The sequence below is a fragment of the Orbicella franksi genome, chromosome 9, assembly GCF_964199315.1.
Source record: "Orbicella franksi chromosome 9, jaOrbFran1.1, whole genome shotgun sequence".
Classification (NCBI taxonomy): Eukaryota; Metazoa; Cnidaria; class Anthozoa; order Scleractinia; family Merulinidae; genus Orbicella; species Orbicella franksi.
In genome coordinates, this window is record NC_138153.1 from 22,368,969 (window position 1) to 22,393,951 (window position 24,983).

General features: G+C 37.5%; 1 protein-coding gene across 2 annotated transcripts in view; it reads left to right on the top strand.

The window, feature by feature from the left end:
• LOC145497890 (structural maintenance of chromosomes protein 1A-like) overlaps window positions 1-24,983 on the top strand; it is a 105,946-nt gene that overhangs the window by 45,497 nt on the left and 35,466 nt on the right. For both annotated transcript variants that reach the window (XR_014050744.1, XM_081477762.1), the window contains exons 9-17: window positions 3,597-3,682; window positions 8,915-8,963; window positions 9,811-9,921; window positions 10,454-10,525; window positions 11,257-11,354; window positions 11,888-11,932; window positions 13,755-13,817; window positions 14,516-14,707; window positions 15,088-15,190. Coding sequence is in view for 1 of the 2 variants with exons in the window: in XM_081477762.1 (XP_081333888.1) it covers window positions 3,597-3,682; window positions 8,915-8,963; window positions 9,811-9,921; window positions 10,454-10,525; window positions 11,257-11,354; window positions 11,888-11,932; window positions 13,755-13,817; window positions 14,516-14,707; window positions 15,088-15,190 (819 nt within the window). In the remaining variant the exon portion in view is untranslated. The remainder of the gene's footprint in view (window positions 1-3,596; window positions 3,683-8,914; window positions 8,964-9,810; window positions 9,922-10,453; window positions 10,526-11,256; window positions 11,355-11,887; window positions 11,933-13,754; window positions 13,818-14,515; window positions 14,708-15,087; window positions 15,191-24,983) is intronic.

Here is a 24,983-nt window from a genome sequence, read left to right on the forward strand (position 1 = left end):
CCTTATTTACAGAATTCTACTAGAATTAACCAGTGCTAGACATTATGGAATCGCTCACTAGAAGTAATGCATTACCCATTCCATTTTGGTTTTATTCTCTGGCGCTTTTAGTTTTAGCGAAGCCTGTAAGTCCTGAATTTATGTTTTTCTATTCGGCAGATAGGAAAATGATATTTAAGCCTGTGTTGCAAAACATTTAGCTTTTTATAGGCTATTCGAATAAAGCAGTTGTGCTATGTGTAAATTTCATGTTCAGGTTCAATGAGCTGTAATGGAAAAGCAAAATAGTGCTTATGTAAGTTGCTGTTACTGATATACTGCCATGCAAAACTTGAAATATGTTAAATTACTGAAACTAACCTTTTGACCTTTTGGACACAACTGAAAAAAAAAATTATCCAGGATGACTTGAGATCTACGTTTGCTAGCCATGATGAATTTGACCATTTTAATGCACAGAACTGTGAGAATGCACAAGCTTACAAACATGCGGCATGTCAGATGCAAGAGTTATGTAAAAGCAAAGGCACTTCACAGGAGAAAGGCCCGATAAACACAAAGTGCAACTGCCAAGAAACACTTTTCTTGCAAAACAAAACGATGCGGGGTAATTGACAAAAAAGGGCTTTTAAAGGTAATATTCAAGTCATGAAGAATAGTTAAAATTTATTTGAGGCTGACATGTGTATTTTGTTTTAATTTTGTACTTGACATACTTAAAGAAGCAGGGTACTCCTTTCAAAGTAGACAGGTGCCAGTACCCGGGTCCCGGCTTCTAATAACAACCCTGGGAGCATGCCCCCAGACCTCCCCAGACACTCGTATATTATGCACTTGAGTTACCGTCAGAGGTTTTCTTCATGAAACTAGCCCTTACTCCCTAAAGTAATGAGGACCCTGACTTGTTGTAATGCCATTAACACTTATTTCTGGCACAGGTTCTTGAAAACTTGTAACAATACATGTTTATTCGTGATTCTCATCCACTGTGAATGCAACAATACAGTCCTACTTGCTGTCAGATACCTTTTGATCCCCTACAAAGTTAGCATTGTGAAATGGACATCTATCAGAAAACCTCCTTAGCTAACTCGTTTTACCTCTGGTTGCGTAAGTATAATCACTCTTTCCCGGGCAGCGCAAAGCAATGACCATACTTCTCACACTTTGAAAAACTTGCCAACCCAGTGTTGAATTCAGAAGTGAATTGGAATGAAATTGTTGGAAAGAAACTGTGTTCATTGTCAAGCATTTCTTGGTATTTTTATTGTTTACAAGGCTGCTGCGCCTGAGGCGCCTAAGTTATGAGTGCGGGCGACTAAAGTTTTGTTCAAGGAGCCCGAGTGGGTGCCTAAACATGGAGTTTTCATTCCCATCTCATCTATCTGATGACTTCAATCTTCTCATGAAATTGGCGAAAAAATCATTCACACAATAAATTAAACGGAAAACAACAGTTTCTCTGGTCCTGTTTTGCTTTTAACACGAGAAATATGGGCCAAAACACGGCAACAAAGTCTCTCTCAGCTCACAAAACAACTGAAAACAGCCATATTTGAAAATTGCCCAACAATGCATTGCAAGCTCAGTATTGAATAAATGCACGTCATGTATGCCAATGGATTGTGTCTCTGTTGATGCCCTACTGATTCCAGTTGCAAAATAACTGGGGGGGAGGGGATACTGCCATATATGGGCTATATAGGTACGTGCCGCTGTGAAGGGTATGGTTTTCAAACAGTTTACTCTAGCATAGGGTATATAAATCAGAGCGTTTGGGTCTAAAATAGGGTATCATTTTTCATGATACTGACCAGTTGGTTGAAGATTTTATCTAAATTAAAGAAACCAGGAATTGTCAATCAAAAATATGAAAAAATAAAATCAGCAAGTTTAAATTTTTGTAACTCAGCCTCAACATCGTTGATAGATGACTATCATAAAACACTACTGGATATTATTAACTGTCAAAAATCGCGGTTCAGACGGAAATAGGTGGTTTTAATACTGGTTACTTTAGTATAGGGTAGCAAAATTTAGCTGAACTAGCTCTAGTGTAGGCTAAGGGTTCCAGGGTCCCAGCGGCACATGCCCACCCAGAAATTCTTAAAGTACCCCCTCCCCCCCCCCTGGGGGGGGCAAAATAACTACTTTGAGAACAAAATTAATATTTTTGGAATTGGAGAGATGCTGCTGCTGACATTATATTGACAAATGAATAAGGATAAATTCTTGGACTTTTTGTTTTGTCTGATACTTTGGAAAACTTCACTTAGCTGTACTGAATGAATTTCTGTAGTTTCTGAAAGGATATTCATGACTTAAAAGTTGAAATATTCAAGTAGCTACAAGCCAGCAAAAAGAAAGCATCATTGCAATTCTTTTTGCATACCAGGATTTTATATATTAAATTATCAAATGAATTGTCGTGGCTCCGCCCAATATATGAGAATATATTTTCTCCAAAGAAGCAGCCAATATGATGAGGTAATGCTTCCTAAAAAAGCACCTTTTGTTTGTACTTATGTCCCTGAAGCCCAGGGAAGGAAAGTACATTTCAGTGAGGCCAAATTCAAATGCCCCAAATACCTATTTCATTTTTAGTTTTCATTTGCAGCTTGCAGCTTGCAGCTTGCAGCTTGCAGCTTTTGTAAAAAAAGCTGCAGCACTTGCATGGATACACCAATTATTGAATTTGTTTGACCACAAATAGTATTCTTTCTCAGTCATGACCTGATCACTTTGCTGAACACTTTATTTCAAAAATTTGATTGATAAAATAGACCATATTAGTGTTTCATAGAAAATCTCTGCCTCCGGACCCCTCCCCTAAATTTCCAAATTCACTCCACACCCCCCTGTCTTCCCCAGTCTCGCCAACCCCTAGGATTGACCTCGGCAAATTTATTCTGGGCTCCTAAAAAAGTGGCTAGGGCTCCTAACTTTTGAAATTAGGAGCCCGAAGGCGTCCTTAAAAATTTCCTTAGGCAACAGCGTTGGTTTATATATTTTTTTCTTATTTGAATAATTTTGCTATAGCTTGCCTTGTTCAAAAGGTCATCAATCAAAATTACTGTGCCAATTTCAAGTGTATACAATTAACAAAGGATCCCAGGCTTTTTTCCTGGATTTTCTACTGCAATTAAGGTACTAAAGGTCACTATTTGATTCACACACAAGTGTGTTGTCAAATATTTCTTGGTGAACCAGAGACAAAATGATGAAAAATCCTCAAAAATCATCAGTCATATACTTGAACAAGATTTGAACCCATGACCTTTGCAATACCAGTGCAATGACCAGCTGCCAGTTGGTTTGATAGCTCAGTTGGTAGAGCACTGCACCCCTATTGTAGAGAGCATGGGTTTGAGTTCGAGGCTGAAATTTTAGCAACTACCTAAGTTTTGAATTTAACTGCAATGATCATTTCAAACATATGATCTTTCATCTATTCACCTGCAGTGTCACATGGGTGCCGTACATGTAGTTGGAAGAAAATGTCAAAATTCTTACTACTGCATAGCGTCCTATCTTTGGACCTGTACATGAAGGATTTTATTTGTCATTATTTTGCATAATGCATTTTATTTTTACAGGAGGCTGAACTAAACAAGAACAGACCACAGTATATTAAAGCCAAAGAGAAAACATCTCATGTCTTGAAGCGGATTGAAACGTCCAAGTAAGGAACTGGAAAGTATATTGTAACCTGCTTTAAGTCAGGAAGTCTAGTCTTATTCTTGTTAGCTGTTCTTGGGAAAATATAATTCAGGGCTTGAAAATGTACTTTGGAAAAATTATGGAAAAACTTGGGTATTGAGTGTTTTATTGTTACGGTGTGCACTTTATCTTGGCGAGAAATAAAATAATGTTTTGTCCTAATGTCCCACATAGCACTGTATTCTCTTTTGCTCAGCTCCCATTGGCAAAAGTTAACGTGGTGTCAGAGGTGAAATTAATTATGTCAAAAAGCTGCTGAGACAGTCAACAAGTATCCACCTCAAGCCAAGTGCCTATCACCTCAGCTCCCTGGGAGCTGAGGTGATTGGCACTTGCAAACTAGAAAAAGAGATGATTGCATCATTGCGACTGAACTTAAAGCCCGCTGAATCCTCTTTCCTTACCTTGAAAACTGATCTACATTCAAGAAGACACTGCTAATGGAGACCAGTCTTCAGAATTTCCAACCACTACCACTCCAGCCAGAATTAAGCGAATTAAGGTAAGGTAAGGTAAGGTAAAGTCTGCATGCGAGCCCAGTGGCCCATCAGGCCGGAACTTATCCTGGTTTCTGTAGCATGAAGCAACTAGGAGTATTTCTACTTCCCCTGGATGGGATGCTAGTCCATCGCAGGGTTACCACCAGCATTAAGTTCGCCGGTACCCATTTATACACCTGGGTGGAGAGAGGCACTGTGAGAGTAAAGTGTCTTGCCCAAGAACACAACACAATGTCCCCGGCCAGGGCTCAAACCCGGACCGCTCGATCCCGAGACGAGCGCACTAACCATGAGGTCACCGCACCCTCATCCCAGTGAAAAGTGAAAACCCAGAACCAAAGTAGCCTTACCCTCCAAGAACCAGGGATTTTGAAGGAGATCTGCTGCAATACCTTGTCTGTGTAAAGGCATTCAAAAGCCCTCAGACAGATGTGCTGTTAAGCTATCTGAGAGGCTTCACTTCCTAAGAAAATATGTGAAAGGGGAAGCTAAAGAAGTCAGCAACAGCTTTCTGCTGCTAGAATCTGAAGATGCATATGATAAGGCCAAAGAGATGCTAAAGAAACGCTTTGGAGACCCGTTTGCAGTTGCAACCACATGTTCAAAGAAACTTGAATCGTGGCCTAAGGTACACCTAAACGATGGGACAGGCTTATGAAAGTGTCCAGACTTCCTGGTTCAATGTGAAAAAGTCGATGGAGAAGATTGGAAGCCTACCTGTTCTAAATAATGATCCAGAAAACTGGATGCTCGTCTCTAAGCTTCCAAAGTGGCTAGTTATCGCTGGAGTCAAGGATTTCACTGGAGAAGTAAAGAAACTTTCCTCCATTCTCAGAGTTTGTGAAGTTTGTGGTGAAGGAAGTGGACATAGCTTGTGGCCCCATCTTGTACTCACCAGCTTTCAATGAAGAAGATTGTGACAGGACAACAAGTGATAGAAACAAGCCTATAAGACCACGGCTCCCATGAAGACCCCACGATGCCAACAGATTTGCGACAAGTCCAAATGATGAGCACAAGGGAACAACTGAGAACAAGCAGTCTCCTACAGCTGTCATCAAGTCTTGTCTCTTCTGTAGGAAGCTTCATGACCTGGGCTAATGCCCCAAATTCATTAAGGTTACTGTAGACCACCAAGGGTCAATTTTGTTCAAAATATTTTTTATGCCAAATTCAAGACAACTACTTAATCTAAATTTTCTTTAAAAAAAATATTTTAAAAGCTTAAAATGATTTATTAGGCGACTTTGTACCATCTTCCACCTCCCAAATTTGAATGCAAGTGCAATCACAAGCGAATTTTTGCCCTCTTCTGGTACACAAGGTGATTGCTGTGGAATTACCGGGGAATTTAATCACTGATATCTGTCGACATGGCAGCCTATTCAGATGTTCCTATCCTCTGCTTCTAAGAGAGTTTTTCCATACTCTAGTTCAACAAAAAGGCCGATGAATTGTACATTTAGTTTTAATGTGTGTGTAGAAGTCAAATATCCGCAATTGGGTTGGCTTGCCAAGTAGGCCTATTCAAATGCTGTTCCACTGTTGATTCTCTTTTTCCTTTTTCCTTCTTTTCCATTTATCTGCTGATTGGTGGTTTACTAGCTGCTGAATGTTTCACAGCAGACTTCGCCTTTCTCAATGTAATATTTCCTATAAATATAAATAATGTACCTTTCTCGGGAAGCATTCCTGTCGTCTTCTTTGTCACAAAACTCGCTGCCAAGGTGTGTTGCACTGGTTGGTGACGTGGCTGTGTTGACAACCACTTCAGTGAGGTGCAAAAACCGTGAATTTCTTTTGAGGCCAAAAAGTTGAGGTTTATTTTTGCATGAATTACCTCTATTCAAATGGATTAATAGGGTATGTAGATGTATCTGATTTTAACGAAACTTGGCCAAAATATTCATCAGATATTAGTGCAACAAAGTGTGTGAGGTGAAAATTGAAATATTTTTCTTGTGATGTCCCAACATGTTACAGCAGTCAGAAAATTTTCTGTTGCCCGACTTTAAAAGGGATTTTCTAAGCAACTATTACAAATATTGAAAAAGCCTCATACAGTTTGTTAGCCCGTCATCTCCTGAGTGATATAGTCCAGTTAGTTTGAATGTCAGCAGTAACACAAAGGCTGGTAACTCAGTTTAACAAGTACGGTGAGTTTTGAGTTCAAAGGCTTACGCAAGCCTACCAAAACAAAACTGGCAAAATTTATTGTTATTTTCAGATTCTACAATAGCTTTACAATGATATATAGGTTACCAAGGTTTTCTTTAAAGCAGTGCAAACAGAATGATTTTCCGGAAAGGTACCCCTGAAGGTCTACAGTGACCTTAAACCATCAGCAAAAGAGAGACATTTGGCTCGACCAAGGGAACCTGCTTGGGCTGCTTGCAGCAGAGCCATTTGTCCAAGGATTACAAAGAAAGGAAGAAGTGTAGCGTTTGGAACTGACAGCATCCCAACCCATTTCATGGTGACTTCAGGAAGTGTGAAAAAAAACACCAGTGACAATCGACAACAAGATCCAAACATGGTAATGAAGACAAGCAGCTCAGTGGCCTGGTTTATGAATGACCAAGGAGAGAGCCAGGCCAACTTGTTGATTGTTCTGGTTTGGTTAAGCCACTGCAGCAACCCAAGCAATAACAACAGCTCATCTTTGCCCTCTTAGACGATCAGTCAGATACAACATTCATTGACACCCTCAACCATCTTGGTGTTTCAGAGCCAGGTAAATTGACAAGCAACCGTGCTTCCATCACCATCATTGCTTGCCTGCCTGCTATTAATTTGCCAGTTTCATGACCAACACAGAAGAGACTCTGATGCACTCTCAGGCTATAGTCATACAACTTGTACATGTCCAGAGGAAAGAGCATTAACCATATCCCAATGCGGCCTTGTTTCAAAATTAGTCACCACCTACACTATGAACACTACAAGGACACAACTGCAGTCATGATCATCAAATCTGTTATTAGACACATAACAAGCACTCAATATAATCCTCATACACACTTTATTTTCCCCTGCATCGGTTCATTGTTAAGTTTTTACATTTGTCTTAAGCTGTGTTCACATTAAAGCTGAAACATAATTGGAGTAAAACAGTCATGTTTCAAGGAAACATGTTTCACCTAAACATGTTTGTTATTGCATTGTTCACATCAGATTTGGGTTTCAAACAGTTTTTGTGCATGGTTGTATAATTATGCTGTTTCATTGTGCTCGCATAAGTTTTCTACACTTCATTAAGTTTTGTGGCAATGTTCTCCCAAATATTCTGCTTTCTACCCATTGATGGTGTATTTCTTCATCGGCCCGTATTTCAACTAGACATTAATTTTGGTCTCTCAATAGCCCCAATTTTGGTTCTTTTGGGCACTCGCCTCCTCTCCGCATCCATCCGCCATTTTGAATGTTTTTGGCGTGATCATGATTGAAACTACCTCGCGAGGTTGTTTTAATCATGCTCAGAATAATCATGTTTCAACCATGATTTGTGCAATGCACTGTCTGATGTGAACACTTTTCATAACGAAATATGTTTCATTCGTGATCAGACTAATCACGTTTTGGCCTAGTGTGAACACAGCTTTAGGTTAGCGCCAGTGTTCCCTGACCCTTTTATCACATTTTCGAGTTCACTGATTCTAGAACTGGGTTAACCACCATTACACTGTCTTTGTCTTTGTTCACGATGTGAAAAAAGAGAGAGAAGGAAGGATGTTAGGGTATGCAATGCGTCACTATTAAGTGATGACTATAATTTGTTTTCTCTTTTGCTCATCTCAGTGCAGAGTGCACTATTTGAATGGTTAAGGGGGCTGCTGTTTGCTAATGCACTGACACAATAAGGTGTAACCTTTAATGCTTTTTTAATTAATTAATTTTAATTAATCAATGAGCCTTGCGGGAAGCCAGCTGACATGAGTGCATTACATTAGTGCAAAACGTGTCATAGCTATGTTGCTTATTTGAAAACATGACAAAACTATATATGTTATTGCAGATCTCATGGTATCCTTGTGGTGCTATTATCTTAAGAACAAAGGCAATCTGCTTGAAATGCACGTGCAGATTAGTTAGTGTCAGTGTTGACTATATGTTAGGTGAAAGATACATTTCTATATTTCAGGTAACGTAAAACAAAAGTATCAAGTTGCAAACATTGGCATGAAAAGTATAATTGTCACATTTTCTACTTCTACATATTATTGAATTTAAAATGAGCGAAACTAAAAGTAAAAAACTACGATAAAATTCAAAACCGTTTTGGAAAACAGTGATTGTTTGTCATTTTTGGGCCTTGAAAGAAAATACAGACATGAAACATACATGTACGCACTGCTAGGATTATGTCTTATCATATTTTTGTCTGCCTAGTTGACTACTAAGGGAGAGAACGGCAGGGGTGAGGACTTGTGTTACTACTGTATCAGAGCCATAAATATCACTCAGCACTATTTGAGATTGTCTCACTAGTTGTACTGATCTTGACTGATTTATAGTTTTGACTAAATTGTATCACTCTTTAGGCTGATTTGATTTGATTCAACCTGATTCAAGTTCTGTTCTGAACTGATAGACTAGGCAATTAAGTTGACTCTGTTTTACTTTAAGTTAGAGGTTTCTCTGCTGAGTTGTTTTAGTCTTGGATTTTGCCATGCCATTTTTTCTTTTCTGTAAAGGAAAGCTTATGACAAGGCCAAGAATGTACATAAAAAACATCAAGCTGAGGTAAATGCTATTATTATATAAAAAGCTTCTTTTCTGTGTTAGAAAATAATAATTATTATTAAATCATCTACTAAGAATGAGAAGGATCTGCCTGAGTGTATTATTTTGCACACAATAGTTTTAGCTATGTTTACACTTTGCTGAAATGATTTGGAAAGAAATGAAAGTTTTTTTGTACATATATGTAGGTTGATGTTAAAGCCAGGTCTGGTTTGGTTTGGGATATGGTAGAATTATTGTTATTTTTTAAGTAACATAGCTTTACAAGCTGTATTGTTACTCTCCCTGGATGCCAATGGGATGTTAGGTCCATCATAGGTTTTCACCCCTCTTCCCCCTCTGCATGACTTCTTCACTCAGCATGACTTGCTAAGGCATTCTTGTGTAGAGGTGCAGCTACTTTGGGAGTGAAATGCCAAGCTCATAGCTGTGGTACTATGAGCTGCAGGCAAGTGTTTTAAGACTTTATTTGCGTAGTTCTCCCAAACCTTCAGTCTATGAGAGTTAAATGATCTGATTTAAACACACTTTACAAAGTAATATAAGAAAGAGAAAGGGAAATCAATCATTTATTGTAATGAGAAAAATACAAATTCCCTGAACTTCTGAAATGAGCAAGTTAAAACCTTACATTAGCTCTGTGTTATATACATGTACAGTAGTACATGTTTTTTTTTTTAAGCTCCTATAATGTTGTATATTACTTAATTTAAATCGTGGAACACCTGGAAACTAGCGAACAGCTAAGTGTGTACTTGTCCACGTTAAATAAAGTATGTCTATGTCTATGTCTCAATGAAAATGAATAAAACATTCTTGAATGGTGTCACTTTTATAATCCTTAAAGATTAAAGAGCTTGAGTATGAGCTGGAGGAAGTACGCAGTGCAGCTGAAAAATATGAGGAGGAAATTTTGGGAGCAAGTCAAGATGAAAATGTAGAACTTATGGACTCGCAGGTACAATCATTAGTAGATTAAGGTGGCTTACTACAGTTTTCCGAGACTCAGTAGCACTTGCGCAGACGTCAGTGTTAGTCGCACATGCACAAATGACGCAAATAACCCTAAGAAGAAATGAAAACCACATCAGCACTTTGATATACATAGTGATGGTGTTTAAGTGTAAGACCAATAAAATGTGACAAGAAAGGTTGATAAACAACAACAACAAAGGAGTTCTTAATTACTCTTGCTTGGGATACATGGCGTCACAGGAGTATGTGCATATATAAAAGGTATACGCAGTTCAATTCCCATCCAAGGTTGTAACTGCCAGTCTTTGAATGAAGATTGCTTGAAATCCTACTGCACAACCCATGATGAAATTGGCAAAATTTCACATTTTCTTAGTTTGCGAAAATCTGTCGTACAGATTTTTATTTTACTTTGCATAAATGTTCAATCAGAGCCAATTTCTAATTTCTGAAATTTTGAGGCGGGGGTCCATTCCATTTATAGTTCCATTCGTATACATGACTTGTTTTTATAGCTTGAACAGTATAATGCACTGAAAGAACAAGCAGGAAGGGAGACTGCAGCCCTCAAGCTACAGCTAGACAAGGTACAGTATGTACATGAATTCTGCAGGAACATTTCCACATTTCATCACCACCCTCTAAATGATCCTGGAGTGACAATCTTGAATGTTCACTGTGCAAATGGTTTTGTTTCCCGCAAAACTAGTGTAGCAAGAAGTTTTGAACTACTTAAGAAAGCTGGACTAACGACTCTATACAACCTAAGGTTACAAGATTTGGCAATACTAATGTACAAAGTTAAACATAAACTGACACCAATCTACATACAGAATATGTTTGAAGAAAATAAAACGACATACCAACTTCAGAATGAAAATGATTTTAAGATACCAAGATTTCGGACTGTAAGATACAGGAAACACTCTATAAGATACATGGGTCCATACTTGTGGTCAAGACTTTCAAGAGATGAAAAGAACAGTGATACCTTTCATTCCTTCATATCAACTATAAGAAGAAGAGACATAGCATCTTTGCTTGGGGATAATTCTGAAAACTGTCCCTTATGTTTATCCTGACCTGACTTTCATATTTACTTATAAATATTTTAATATTTACTTATTAACTTTTTTAATATATACTTATTTATTTTTACATTCATAATTTCTTTTTTGTGTGTGTCCCCAATAAGCAGCAATGCTAAATACCCCAGACACGTTAATAAAGGTTTTTGTTGTTGTTGTTGTGGTTATAAATCTTGATATCATACAAATAATCTATTTAAAGTGCTCTTTATTTTATGACCTACCTTAAGATTGTTCGGGCACAAAGTTCCGAACAGGAATCTCTTGATCAGTTAAAGCAGAAGAAATCAGATCTCATGGCTCAGCAGAAACACAAGACAGATCAGAGGTGTGTATACCAAGATATCAAATGCCCACTGTTTTATCCAATTTTATAGTAACACGAGAATCCCCCACTTCCCAGAAATTCCAATCCCTTCTATGGGGGGAGTATGGATATTTTCTGGAACTGCACAATGCAGAACTGTGTTTAACAGATTTTCACCAAATCTAGTTCCTCTAATTGCATTTTCATGCCAAATCATGAAAGCTGAGTCTTGCAAAATTTGCTTCTTCCATTTTCCTGAAATCAAGTGATGGCAATAATAAGTGAGAATAATGTAATCATGTTTGCATTTGCAAAATTTATAGAGGGTTAACAATAGTGAAGCATAATATATCAAACTTAGTGAATATCAAGGTTAAACAATGTAGATTCCTGTAGCTAATAAAAAACAGAAACCTGTTAGTAATTAGTTTAGTACATTGGATTGAGCATTTCTATTCACCTGGTAACTTATCCAAACAGAGATTTTAATATCAGGAATGTACTCTATGTGTGCCAAATGTCAGGATATAAATCTGTACTTGTTTTCATGACAGGACACAGTTGATGGAGAGAATTGAAAAACTTGATGAGTATATCAGGTGTGTGTTTTAATAAGTAAATCTGTGATTTATTATTTGGTTGGCAGTTTGTTATGGTGAGTAAAACAATTAAAGTGCAACTGAAATGCAACTTTGATATAAGAGAGTTTTTGCTTCATAATAACGTTTGGACCTTACTTTAAAATGATATCACCTTTTTTTCACAAATGGCATGCAAAAACTGTTTTTAGCTGTTTGTAGGCAAATGGTCGAGCCCAAAATTGGAGACCATTTTGGTGCAGCCAAAACTACCTTGTAACAATAATATTGTACAACTGTTTTGGCTTGCTGAAAATTAAGAGTGAATATGGAACAAGACACTTGTGGCTTGTGCCCTTGAACTTCATCTGTGGGGCAACTCAGAGCTGGTCTGCAGATATTTAGAGCTTGCTTTATCCATGATCTGCTAGTACACTCCATTTCTGTGGCCTTTTTTAATTTGATTGAATATCTCAGGATATTATTGTGTCACGAAAATGTTCACTAATGATTGGGCAGTTTTTGATACCATGATTGTAGCATCAAGTGATAAAGAGTGGTTGATGGTAATGGTGTGGTAATGACCCGTCAGAGTCTAACTGGAAACTGTTTTGAGCCACCTTAAATTAAAGCAATTTTGATTCTGATAAATCTGCAATAGACACTGTTTTTCAGTTTGCAAACTGGCCAAAACATTTGTCATAATTAGAATCTTTACTGACTTTACAATGATTCCTGTTTAAAGAAAGAATCTATTTGGGGAATTCATTCCACTGAGGAATTCGTGGGAAGTGTGGTGGCCTCATAGTTAGTGCACTTGTCTCCAGATGGAGCAGTCCGGGTCTAAACCTTGGCTGGGGACGTTGCATTGTGTTCTTGGGCAAGACACTTTACTCTCACAGTGCCTCTCTCTACCCAAGTATATAACTGGGTACCGGCAAACTTAGTGCTGGGGGTAACCCTGTGATGGACTACATGTAGCATCGCGTCCAGGGGGAGTAGAAATACTCTTAGTCGCTTCATGCTGCAGAGGCCGGCCTGGTGGGCCAGTTGGCTGTATGCAGACTTTACCTTACCTTACTGAGGAATTTCTCCATCTATAAATGAACATTCACCAATTGAAAGTATTTATTGTGTTTTTTAAAAGTTAAGTCTTCATCAATACCTTTTCAATGATGCACTCAAGGTCAGTTAAGATCAGTTAAGATCAGTTATTAAGACATAACTTGAATAACAGAATAATACATGACAAAACACTTGAGAGACAAAGAAAATAGAAATAGAAAAATAGCGGCCCAGTTCATCCTTGGCCATATCCTTCAGCCATTTCTCTCGGTAGGTTCTGTTCGGTGGTGCTCAAAATCCTACTATTTTGACACCAATTCTTGGAATTTTCGTTGCTAGTTGGTCTTTTTCTTCTTTGAGTCTACAAATCTATAATCTTTCAGACTTTATCTTGCATGTGTTGTTGGCTTTGCTACCTATAACTTGAGACTCGCACCAAGAATAAATATTACAAGTGAATATATGAAAGATCATGTATTTAAACTGTGGAGAAGTATATGAAGACTTTATTGATCATCGCAGTTATACACACAACTTAAGCAGTTGTGAATTTTTTCAGGCTTTAATTTCACAACTGCTTAAGTTGTGTGTATAACTGTGATGATCAATTATGTCTTCAATAATAAATATTGTTGTAAAGCACAATGCACCATTGTGCAAAAAAACTAATTTTTAATGTAAACAAGTCACACTATATACCACAGCCTAGATCTTTTATATATGTGGAGGTTGTGGATACCATGTACAGAACATTCAAACAATGTTGTTCTTTCTAAAGCACCAATATACAGACTGTGGAGAAGCTAAGGCAAGATCATGACAGAATGGAGGGGGAGATCAAGTATGTTCGGCAACATAATTGTCACCCAACTAGTTTAGCTTTTTAGTTATTTTGGGTGTCCCACTACTGTATGTACTGTACTGTTTATTTATATATTTATAATTACAATCTTGTAAATTCTTTTAGTTGTTTACAGTATTAGAAATAAAACTGTTGTTGTTGTTGTTGTTGTAGACTTTTCAACACTACTGCTACATGTAAAAACACTGTTACTGTTATAAATGCATATTAATTTTGTAGAGTTGATTTAAATCACATTTGTGTTATACTTTTAAAGAAAAGAATGAACAAGGAGTGCTGAGAATTTACACACATTACACGCCTGGCATTTGTTAGATAAAGATGGATGATATTTTCCTATCCAGTGGATAATGTTGTCAGTAAAACCAACTATACTATCCATTGGATACATTGGATAAAATCTTCCATGCTTTGAAGACCTTGGGCCTGGACAATATCTTAATGAAATGATTAAAACATGAATTCTTCAAGAAAATTAAATATTTCAATTTCATGCACCTTCCTGTGTTTAAAAGAGTCCTTGATGTTTGTCCAGTCTATTTAGAGCTTTACTCCATAACAATTTTATTGGCCTCCTGCCATGATTGCTGTAGTTTGAGTAGTCAAACTTTCTTTATTTTTAATTTGCATTCTTTTCTAAATCATTAAAGAAGTTGTCTTACTGTTTTCTTTTCTAGTGATGCCAATTCTCGTTACATGGAATTGAGTCAGCAACTGGATAGTGTGCAGGAAGAATTGAATGAAGCCAAGATGGATAAACATGAGAGTGCTCGACATCAGAAGAAGCAGGAACTGCTGGAGAGTATGAAGAGGCTCTTTCCAGGGGTTTATGGCCGACTCATAGATCTCTGTCAACCAGTGCACAAAAAGTTAGTCTAATTGCATTCTTTTAATGAATGGTCCTGGTACTTTATATGTTGTGGCTTGAATTTATTTGCGGTTAAACAATTCTCAAACCAGTTTGATTATCTGAATGAAAGGAAAGTGACAATCAAACTGGTGCAAAGAAATTTTTCACAGAAAAACACATTTGATCATTGCTATATAGAACCAGGTATTTGCAGTGCTCTGCCCTGCGGACTTTTTTCAACAAGTTATATTTTTTGTAAGAAGTTTCAAAGTCAGTCCTCTTGCAAAATGTTTATATGCTTTTCAGTTCATTCTGGGTCTACGTTTATTTGATTTTTTTATCTGATATTGGTATTCTGTGGTGCATACTCTATACCTTTTTTTACTTTTACTTTTTCAGGTATACCTTTGCAATTACCAAAGTTCTTGGGAGAAACATGGATGCAATTGTTGTGGATACAGAAAAAACTGGAAAAGATTGCATTCAATATTTAAGAGAGCAGGTTTGTAAACAGTTACAGTTGGTGCTTTACTTCTCATTACTACTCAAGAATATATATTTTTTTATACCATACCATTTTGTTGGAACACTTTCTTTTAACTGTTGGCATGAATATGGTAGTAATATTAAGATAGGTAATGTTAGTTATGGCTACTGGTACTTCTACAACCACAGGAACAAGTGGGGTGTCGTAGATGCCCTTAAGAATAATTGAAGGGGTGAGTGCAAAACCATGCTAAGCGACGATTTGGGTGAAAAAAAAAATTTCGCGAAAGGGCTTGAATTTTTGCATATGGTCTTCAATGTAATAGAAAAGTGTGGTCCTGTATTTTTGTTGTTGATTTTCCCTTGGTTTTCGAGTTAAAACATATGTGACCCAATTTTGGAAAAAGTGGTTAAAGGTGAAAAGAGAAAAACGCGTTTATTCACGTTTCAGACCGTTTAAACAGGCTAAAAAAAGGTTTAAACCTGTTTACAAAATGTTTTAATGCGTTTCTCCTCAGGTGAATGTTTTCTTTAAATGAGTGTTTAAATGCAATAACTTATTTAACAGTAAAGCTGTTATGACAGATTATTCAGCATTATCGTTCCCACGCCTTTTGAAATCATGGCGTTATTAGAATTATTATGCTGAGCTGGTTTACTGGATGGTATGTAAAACTTATTTTCGCCATCATTGTCAGTCAAAGTGGAAACTTATTGTTTTGGTGAAAATACAAAATAATGAAATCAACGCTTCTTAATATCATACTAAAAATGTAATGTAAGTTATGGTCTATACAGTGAGCCAAATGCACAAGTCTTCAGCGACAATACACAATACACTTCACATTACCATTTCCGAGAATACGCCAACGTAACTTCATCCAATTTACGAAAAGAAATGTGTTGCTAATTTTCTTGTCGAAAATATTTGCATGTAGGTACAATCTGCTACAATTCTGCAACACGCGGGAACGGGTGTGACTTTCATTTTGCGATATCACAGGGAACCTTTGTGCTTTAATTAGCCTGTTCATATTTATGGCATAAAACTAACTGATTTACCTGTGTGTTTGTGTCTTTCTTTGGTTGTCTTGTGAAGTATTTGCATCACGCGGAGATGGCCGTTTCTCCGTGTGATCGATTCAATTCATGCGCGGCGACAGATGAGTGTCTCGAGTTTCAATTATTAACTACATTTCAATCTTCTCCCCTGTTGAACAGAGGGCCGAAACTGTAATTTACAGCATAATGTTTGTAATACAAAGGAGAACCACAGTTTTTTCTATTTAAAAGAAGTTTACTATTTCATGCAGCGTTGCAAGCTGTCAGCACACGAAAACAATTCTGTATCCATCAAGGTTGATTTGGATTGGCTAACCGTGTTGCATTGCATTGCTGTCTTTCAGTTACTATGTTGTTCTGTTGCTCCAAGCAAACTCAACAGATTGAATAATTGGTCATATTAATTGACTAGCCAATGAAATTTGCCTGTTCCCACGGTTAATATCTCACACAAGAAGAATGTGTCTTCACGTTTGCGAGCGGCATGAAATAAATGCCCAGGAAATCGCCAATTGTTTTGGCACAGTCATCAAAGACGGTTGTAAACAGGGGGGTTAGATCACGTTTCACGAAAATTAGAAAGTTCCTTTCACAATTCGTGGAAAATAAAAATACGCATTTCATGCACCACGAAAAAAAGTTTCTCCTATATTCACAAAATTATTCTTGCTTAAGCCAGGATTAATTCAATTATCGCCCCAATTCTCCTCGTCCATTCTTTTTCGTTCAGTTGCCAATAGCTTTTACTCTAAAATGTGCAGTGTTAGGTGGTTGCATTCCGCAAAAGAATTGTGGAAAACTTTGGTGTGAATTGAGAAACTTGCATTTTCCCCTCGAAAAATGGGCAATTGTTGAGACAGAAATCGGGTTTGTGATTGCACACACTCTCGATATGTTCGCATCAAATTACAGTGCACATGTACATGTACACGACGAAGGCGAAGTCTGCCCGTTACAAATGTTTGCTGCATATATGTGACCTTCCATAGGAAAACATGTCTTATCGCACATTTCAATTTGGGCCAAACGCTGTTTCAAACACCCTCAAACAGCGTTTGCAAGGCCTTTGCAAAGGGTTTGGAAAAAGTTTGAAACGTTTTTAAAAGGGTTTGTAGAGCGTTTGAAAGGGTTTGGAAGGAGTTTGTTAAGCGTTTGAAAGCGTTTTAAAGGAGTTTGTAAAGCGTTTGAAAGGAGTTTGTAAAGCGTTTGAAAGGAGTTTGTAAAGCGTTTGAAAGGAGTTTGTAAAGCATTTGAAAAGAGTGTGCGAAGGGTTTGAAAAGAGTTTGCAAAGGGTTTGGAAAGCGTTTGCATGGGCTTTGCGAAGGGTTTGCAAAGCGTTTGAAATCGTTTGTCTAAGGGTTTGTATGCTAATAAAAGCCATCTTAGTTATAATTTTCATAAAAGCTCAGTACGTTAAACCCTTCGGTGGTTTTTATTTGGCTTCGGTGGTTTTGACAATCAGTCGTTTGCTTCTAATAGTGATCCCGTACGAAAACTCTGAGCAAGACACGGGCAAGATTCTGGCCCTAAAAATGTCTCACTAATGAGCGAGACAGAACCTGACGATAATCAGGCTGACAGGAGCGATAAAAATTGAACGATAAGGTCATTCATACAACAATTTGTATATTAATCAAACTTTCGGTGTGCTGATCAACTTAATTGTGACAATCATCTAGCTAAAGTTAAGCTCACCTCAATGATCAAGCCTTAGCTACTCCCATTTCTTGTGGTAGTAAAATTACACTAGCTGCATATTAACACGAAATCCCTTCATTTTAAAATTATCTCTTGAAGAACATCGAAACCCTTTCAGCACAAACATGCCGCCGTTACACATTCCATTCCAAATCACAGACACAGAAGAAGATTTTCTCCCTCCAGCAAAGAAGGAGTCGATGTTTTCCTGACACAAACACAGCACATAAAAAAGACACGATGAGATTTTCCCACTTTCAAAGAAACGGTCGAGTTCTTCAACAGGCGCAGAACTTGATATGTTTATTCAGAATGAACCAATCAATTGAACTCTCCGTATTATCCCAAATGACTTCAAGATCAGATTTCAAGTTGCATTGTCAGGAAATGGCCAAACAGTTTTTACCCTTTTACTGATCTTCACCAGTATCAACACCCAAATCAGTTTAGAATAGTGGAAACTACCTAGACGAAAATGCCAAGGAGTTCTTTGGGGTACATAATGGGAAATTTGAAGCATATTGTATGGTATGTAGGAGCAGACGGAGACTTGTGGTGCGGCATGACGTATCTTGGAGTTTTTCGTCGCACGCAATGTAAACACTGCAAGGCCTCTAGAGAAATCTGAAAACTGAACAAAAATGCAACCTGGGCGACAATAACCGTGTTGAAATGAATCTTTTGATGCAAAAGAGTGATCCTGTTATATTTTAGTTTTCGCATTTAGTGCACGCGTTTATGGTATGAGGTGTTATGCCGATCGGCAAGATGATGGCCGATAACCAGACCTGACAAAAGTCATGTCCGAATTTTACGTACTTATAAAATGAATTTAGCCAGAATTACAACGATAACGTAGCCTGAAAAATGTCTCGGAAGTGCGCCATAAGTGAATAAATTTGGTTTGTACTCTATCGTGTTAGTTTACACCATATTATCGGCGATAAACATGCCAGACAAATGTCTCGTCCAGTAGTACTAGAGAGACAAAATCCTTCTGTCTCTCTTTGTCTTGCTCAGTTTTTGCCATAAAAATAGCATTATGGTCCAAATCGGGCCATAATCTCGCCCAGTCAGGCCACAAATTTTTGCACGGGGACAACATGTTTGATCATAAAATAAAGCTGTCATTCTGTAGCCTTCCAAAACTTCCATAGTATCCACGTTTTTTCAATACAAAATTCCAGTGGCTCTCGTGATGCAAGCGCAGATACGAGCGCCTATGGCTTGTTAGCAATTCGTGCCAGTTCGATAAAACAGTATTAGCAATACACACCTTCTAAATTCGTCGCTGTAGATACTATGAAATCCCTAGCGAACTTGAGTAAAACGCACGTTTTAATGTAAACAAAGTAGAAAAACAAATACTTTGAAAAGTTATCTTTGATATGTTTTGCAAGCGCTCTGTTGTTGTGCTTAGTAACTGAGTTGTGCTTAGTAACCGTGTCTCATGCGAATGGGGACGCCTGTCAACAAACTTTGTCAGAACCTCCGTGAGTTTGTAAAATTTGCTTATAAAGCAACGATTACATGTGCAACTTAAATTTTTCATTTTTATTTAAAAAGTTAATGCGTGACGAAATGCTAAAAGATTGGTTGGCGTTTGTTCAATGTGTTATGAGGCGAACTGCGCGGAACACAAAAAGCGCTTACAAGCACAACATGAAAATGCTGCTTGTGTCTCAAAGCTAAATAGCGTATATACATATATACTTCTCTTTTTGGATAACTGAGATGAAAAGGACTCATCTTAAGTGGTATGTTTACTAGATAGAATCAAGAAATTTGCAACCTTAGCCTAAAACACGTTTGTTATTGCTTATCTGTTTCGTTAGCTTTTCCTTCATTTAAAAATCTTGATGAGAATGAGCTTGTAATGTCTTTTTCAATTGCAACCAACATCTCGAATGCAGATCAAATTTGTCAAACACAAACACAAGCCATGTATAGTTGCAAATATGTTCACTTTCTTCCAGCCACAATCGAGGAAAATTTAATTTAATTGGAAACATCGCTTGTCACAATCCAACACAACAATACCTCTAATTTATGAGCAAATTTCATTTAAAAAAAGCTTCGTAAACTAACCACGACATAATTATCAGAGTATTAAACAGAGAAAACTTTTGCACTGGTGATTAAACGCGCAGAAATAGTGTTTAAACAGGTATCCAAAGCATTTAAGAGTCCCTGTCCATAAAAATGGAAAATAACTCGGCAAGAGTTGAAAATTCGATTTCGCTCATATTTTCATGGTAGATAGGCTAGGGCATGACAAAAACTACTGGACAGTTTTTTTGGGCAAAATATCCTTTTATTTCAAAGAAATATGCAAATTACCAAATGCCGTTAAAATCGTCATTTGACGCACCATTTTATTAAGCAAGTTTGAGAGCCTCGCATGCAAAACCACACCATTCTTCCGTCTTTAAAACACTCATATTTTTGTGCAATGTTTAAATGTGTACTGGGTTGATTTTAGGGAATGTTGCGTTGTCTTTTTGGGCGCAAAATAATTAAATTTCGAAGACATGAATTTCATTCACTTAAAAGTACTTCGTGAATATAATTAAATTTCACCATGTGCGAAACCTTCAAATGGATTAAGCTTCTGGTGGTTGAATTGCAGAAGGATGGTCTACAGATTCCTGTAAAAATTTCTTTGGGCAAATGATTGTGAGCGACGCGAGAGCTTTTCAAAGTACGTCAAAAATGCAAATATTTGACCATCCCTCGTCAAATTTCAATTTACGGGTTAGACGTATATTTTAGCTTGCGCCACGTGACTTGACCTATGTTAAGTTGAAATAGACACAGAGCTGATAATTTCGAAATGTTCTAACCTCATTTGCTATAAAAGGTAGGTCCATAGTCGATTTCACGTGTTTCTCTCACCATTCGTCGCACATAAAGCAGAAGTTTGCTTTTGTTTACATAACGTCTGATGTACATCGCCAACTGTCAACTTATTTAATGGTCGAATACGATGAATCTGTGACCCTCGTTCGACACATGATCACCACTGCATCTAAGTCAAAAACAGCTAAGTCATTTGTAGATAGTAGCTTGCTTTGCACTACACCAAAAGATTACGTTTGATCATCAAGGTTTGATGGCTTGAATCCCTGTTTGCACTGGTTCCTTGTTTGTCACGCAATACTGTCATCCCATTTTAGGGGGTAGGGGTAGGACAATTTCTATCCTAATACGTAAGGCTCCGTAAGGTTTGGAACCACTGGGAGAAAACAGTCGTGTTAAGTAGGAAAAGATTAAATTAAGAAATGAAAAGAATGAATAGTTTTCCATTGCCCCTGTTGTTATCTTTTACTCCACCATCGCTACCTACATGCCCTGCGTAATACTGTAACGCTAAACTCATCGTGATGTGCAATTATTTTTGGTTTACATGTAATACAGTGGGATACCCTCGGGGAAATGGGTGGTGACCGCTTAATGGGGCTAGCCGCTTAAGTAGAGGTTGGTGTACCTTGAATATTTAATTTTTCACTGTCGGGCTATAAATTTCTTGGTAAACATGGAGTCAGTTCAAGACAATCACGATAGACGTGTGTTTGAATTATCACTCGTCATGCACCTTCAATTTCAGGCTCTTATCTGCCATCGCCCTTTAACAAAGTTTTTAAATTTTGGGTGGCAGCTTAATAGGGGTAAAGACAATAATGAAACCCTTATCGGAACGACAAATGGTGGCCGCGGAGGTAACTGGTCAATAGGTGTTTTATTTACAATATTTTGCTGACAATAATTTTGCGCTGTATTGACAACAGTCCTCTATTTTCTGTTACAAACATACCCATGCCTCGCCACTAAGCAAACAAAATACGCTAGATAAAATGGCATGGCCAGGGCTATTTACTCACGTAATTACTAATTAAATTTGGTCTGTTTTTCTCACGAATTAGACACGTTTTGATTTCCCATTTTTACTTCAGCTAGGTCTTGCTTCATTGACCTATAATTTGCTTATGGTGATTTTTTGAAAATTCTAGTGAGTACAAGCACTAGCTTTATCAGCTTTTGTCTGAAACATTAGAATGTACAACAAACGTGAATTGGATCGAGGCCACGTACACTATAGAATACGATTACATAAATATACACATATTCTTATATATATGAACAAAAACAGATGAACAATGATTAAATTGTTTCACTTATCCTGAGAGTACTCTGTACAAAATAGATCAAAATGCGCAGCATATGCCGTAACAGCATTGCGTGACGAACAAATAACGGCTGTAAGATTGTGCTGCGCCGACACGCTTATCAGCAATGGTCAGCAATCGATCAAACGTAATATTTTGGAGAAGTGCAAAGCAAGGAACTATCTACAAATGACTTAGCCGTTTTTGACCTAGATGCAGTGATGTTCATTTGCGCAGAAAGATGGTCACAGACTCATGGTATTCGACCAATAAGAGGTTGACAGTAGGCGATGTACATCAGACGTTAACCTTGTGTAAACAAAAGCAAACTTCTGCTTAATGGGCGACGAATGGTGAGAGATCGACTAGAAACACGTCAAATCGGCTTTGGACCTGCCTTTTACAACAAGTAAGGTTAGAACATTTCGAAATTGTCAGCTCTGTGTCTATTTCAACTTAATATAGGACAAGTCATGTGGCGCATGCTAAAATATACGTCTAACCCGTAAATTGAAATTTGATGAGGGATGGTCAAATATTTGCATTTTTGACGTACTTTGAAAAGCTCTCGCGTCGCTCACAATCATTTGCCCAAAGAAATTTTTACAGGAATCTGTAGACCATCCTTCTGCGATTCAACCACGAGAAGCTTAATCCATTTGAAGGTTTCGCACATGGTGAAATTTAATTATATTCACGAAGTACTTTTAAGTGAATGAAATTCATGTCTTCGAAATTTAATTATTTTGCGCCCAAAAAGACAACGCAACATTCCCTAAAATCAACCCAGTACACATTTAAACATTGCACAAAAATATTTGAGTGTTTTAAAGACGGAAGAATGGTGTGGTTTTGCATGCGAGGCTCTCAAACCTGTTTAATAAAATGGTGCGTCGAATGACGATTTTAACGGCATTTGGTAATTTGCATATTTCTTTGAAATAAAAGGATATTTTGCCAAAAAAAGTATCCAGTAGTTTTTGTCATGCCCTAGCCTATCTACCATAAGAATATGAGCAAAATTGAATTTTCGACCCTTGCCGCGAAATTAAGAATTTGTCTGATTTTTACAGGCAGGCACTCTTAAATGGGTTTAAACACCTTCGTTTTAAGGTGTTTAAACGCCATTTTGACAATTCACCTTTAACCACCTTTTCCAAAATAGGGTCACATGTGCAAAAATACTTGGCTTTTCCTAGCCATGTCTTTAGGAGTTTATCTGTTGAACAGCAAACAAGCAGACTGTTTATAGTGTATGAAGTCAAAATCAAATCTCACAGCAGATATAGAGCGGAAATCTGGGAACAGATTGTTTACATCGGTTATTGTGATGTGAACACAACACGTGAATTGAGCGAGCATCAAACAAAATACATCGAACAAAAAAGAGATGTGCTGCATTAGAGCTCTGTCAACTAACATCTTAAACATTGTTTTAAAGTACCTTGTATGCCTGCCTGGTGGTTGAGAGGCATCATAAAGCCTCGATAAACCCGTAAGTCATCAGCACGTTTTAAAGAATCAAAATGTGTTCTGAAACTTCGAAGGCAGCTGATATACCGTAATCGTGTCATTGGCGTTTGAAGTCAGATCGAGCCAGGCAGCAAAGTCCAAGAGTAGTTCTTGCCCAAGAAAAATACTCTCTGGTGAGTTGTGGTCCATTTGCCAAGCGTTGTTAGCGTCAAAGTTTGGAAAGCGAGAACTGGTTTTAGACTTATTTGTCTTGTATGGACCGCCATGTTTTCCCACGCACGAGGTGTAAAGACCCTTCCCGGCATGCATTGCGATCACGTTCTGCGGACGTTTCTCGAACTGGTAACTAGATTGTTTAAACATAATAATGGTCAACAAGTAGCGATCGATTGTAACATAGATCTGTGATCCAGGTTGCGTTGATTTTATTTCAAATCAGCATGATTTGTAGTATTTTGAGCTTCTGGGATCAGCAGACATGCAGATGTATGGAGACCCATACGTTGTGTAGAAGGGTTAATTTGTTAATCTGTCAGCCCTATTTATAGAGCGTTTTCACGTGAAGTCATCAAATTCTTAAATCCAAAACTAAACAGCCACCAAAGTTTTTATCCTCATCAGGCATAAGAGGTACCAGCACATTTTGAACTTTGAAGTTATGGCGGTGCGTGACATAAAGCTATGATCGCATTTGTCGAAAACTATGTATTTATCTCATGATTTTTAGCCATTTAAGACATTGCCGTATTTGGAAAAGTGCTTATTGAAATGTTATGTGTTTTATTTTATTTTTACTTACACCTTTTTTGACCTGAAATCAACATTTTTGAGCTTATACGTTGCGTGAAATTACCATTTTCAGGAGCCCATCATGGACCCCTGCCATTTTTGCTGTTTTCTAAGTGAAACCAACACCCTTGCTGTTATGCGTTAATGTGAAATCAACATTTTAGCCTATTTAGACCTGAAATCAACATCATTGAGCTTATGCGCTGCGTGAAATTGACATTTTGCTGGTTTCTAAGTGAAATCAACATCCTTGCCATCACGTGTTAACGTGAAATCCACATTTAAACCTTTTTTGACCGTTTACTTCAACAAGAGTTGTTATTGTCTCAGTTTTATTAGTTTCAAGTATCAATTGTCACGTTTATTTGTTTCGCGCCGTGATCTTGTTAGTTTTATTATGATTGTTCTATCCTGTTAGATTTGTATTTTATGCCTTATCTAAGTATGACGTATTCCTAACTATCGCTTTTCAGTTTGAACCTATTACTACTACATCCACTTGTACAACTACTACTCCTATTCATATCTGCTACCACTAGTGATTTACTGGTTTTCGGTATTTCTTCAGTCGTTACCTAATTGTGAACTAGATTTATGGACTTGATCTGTCATTAAATCAGT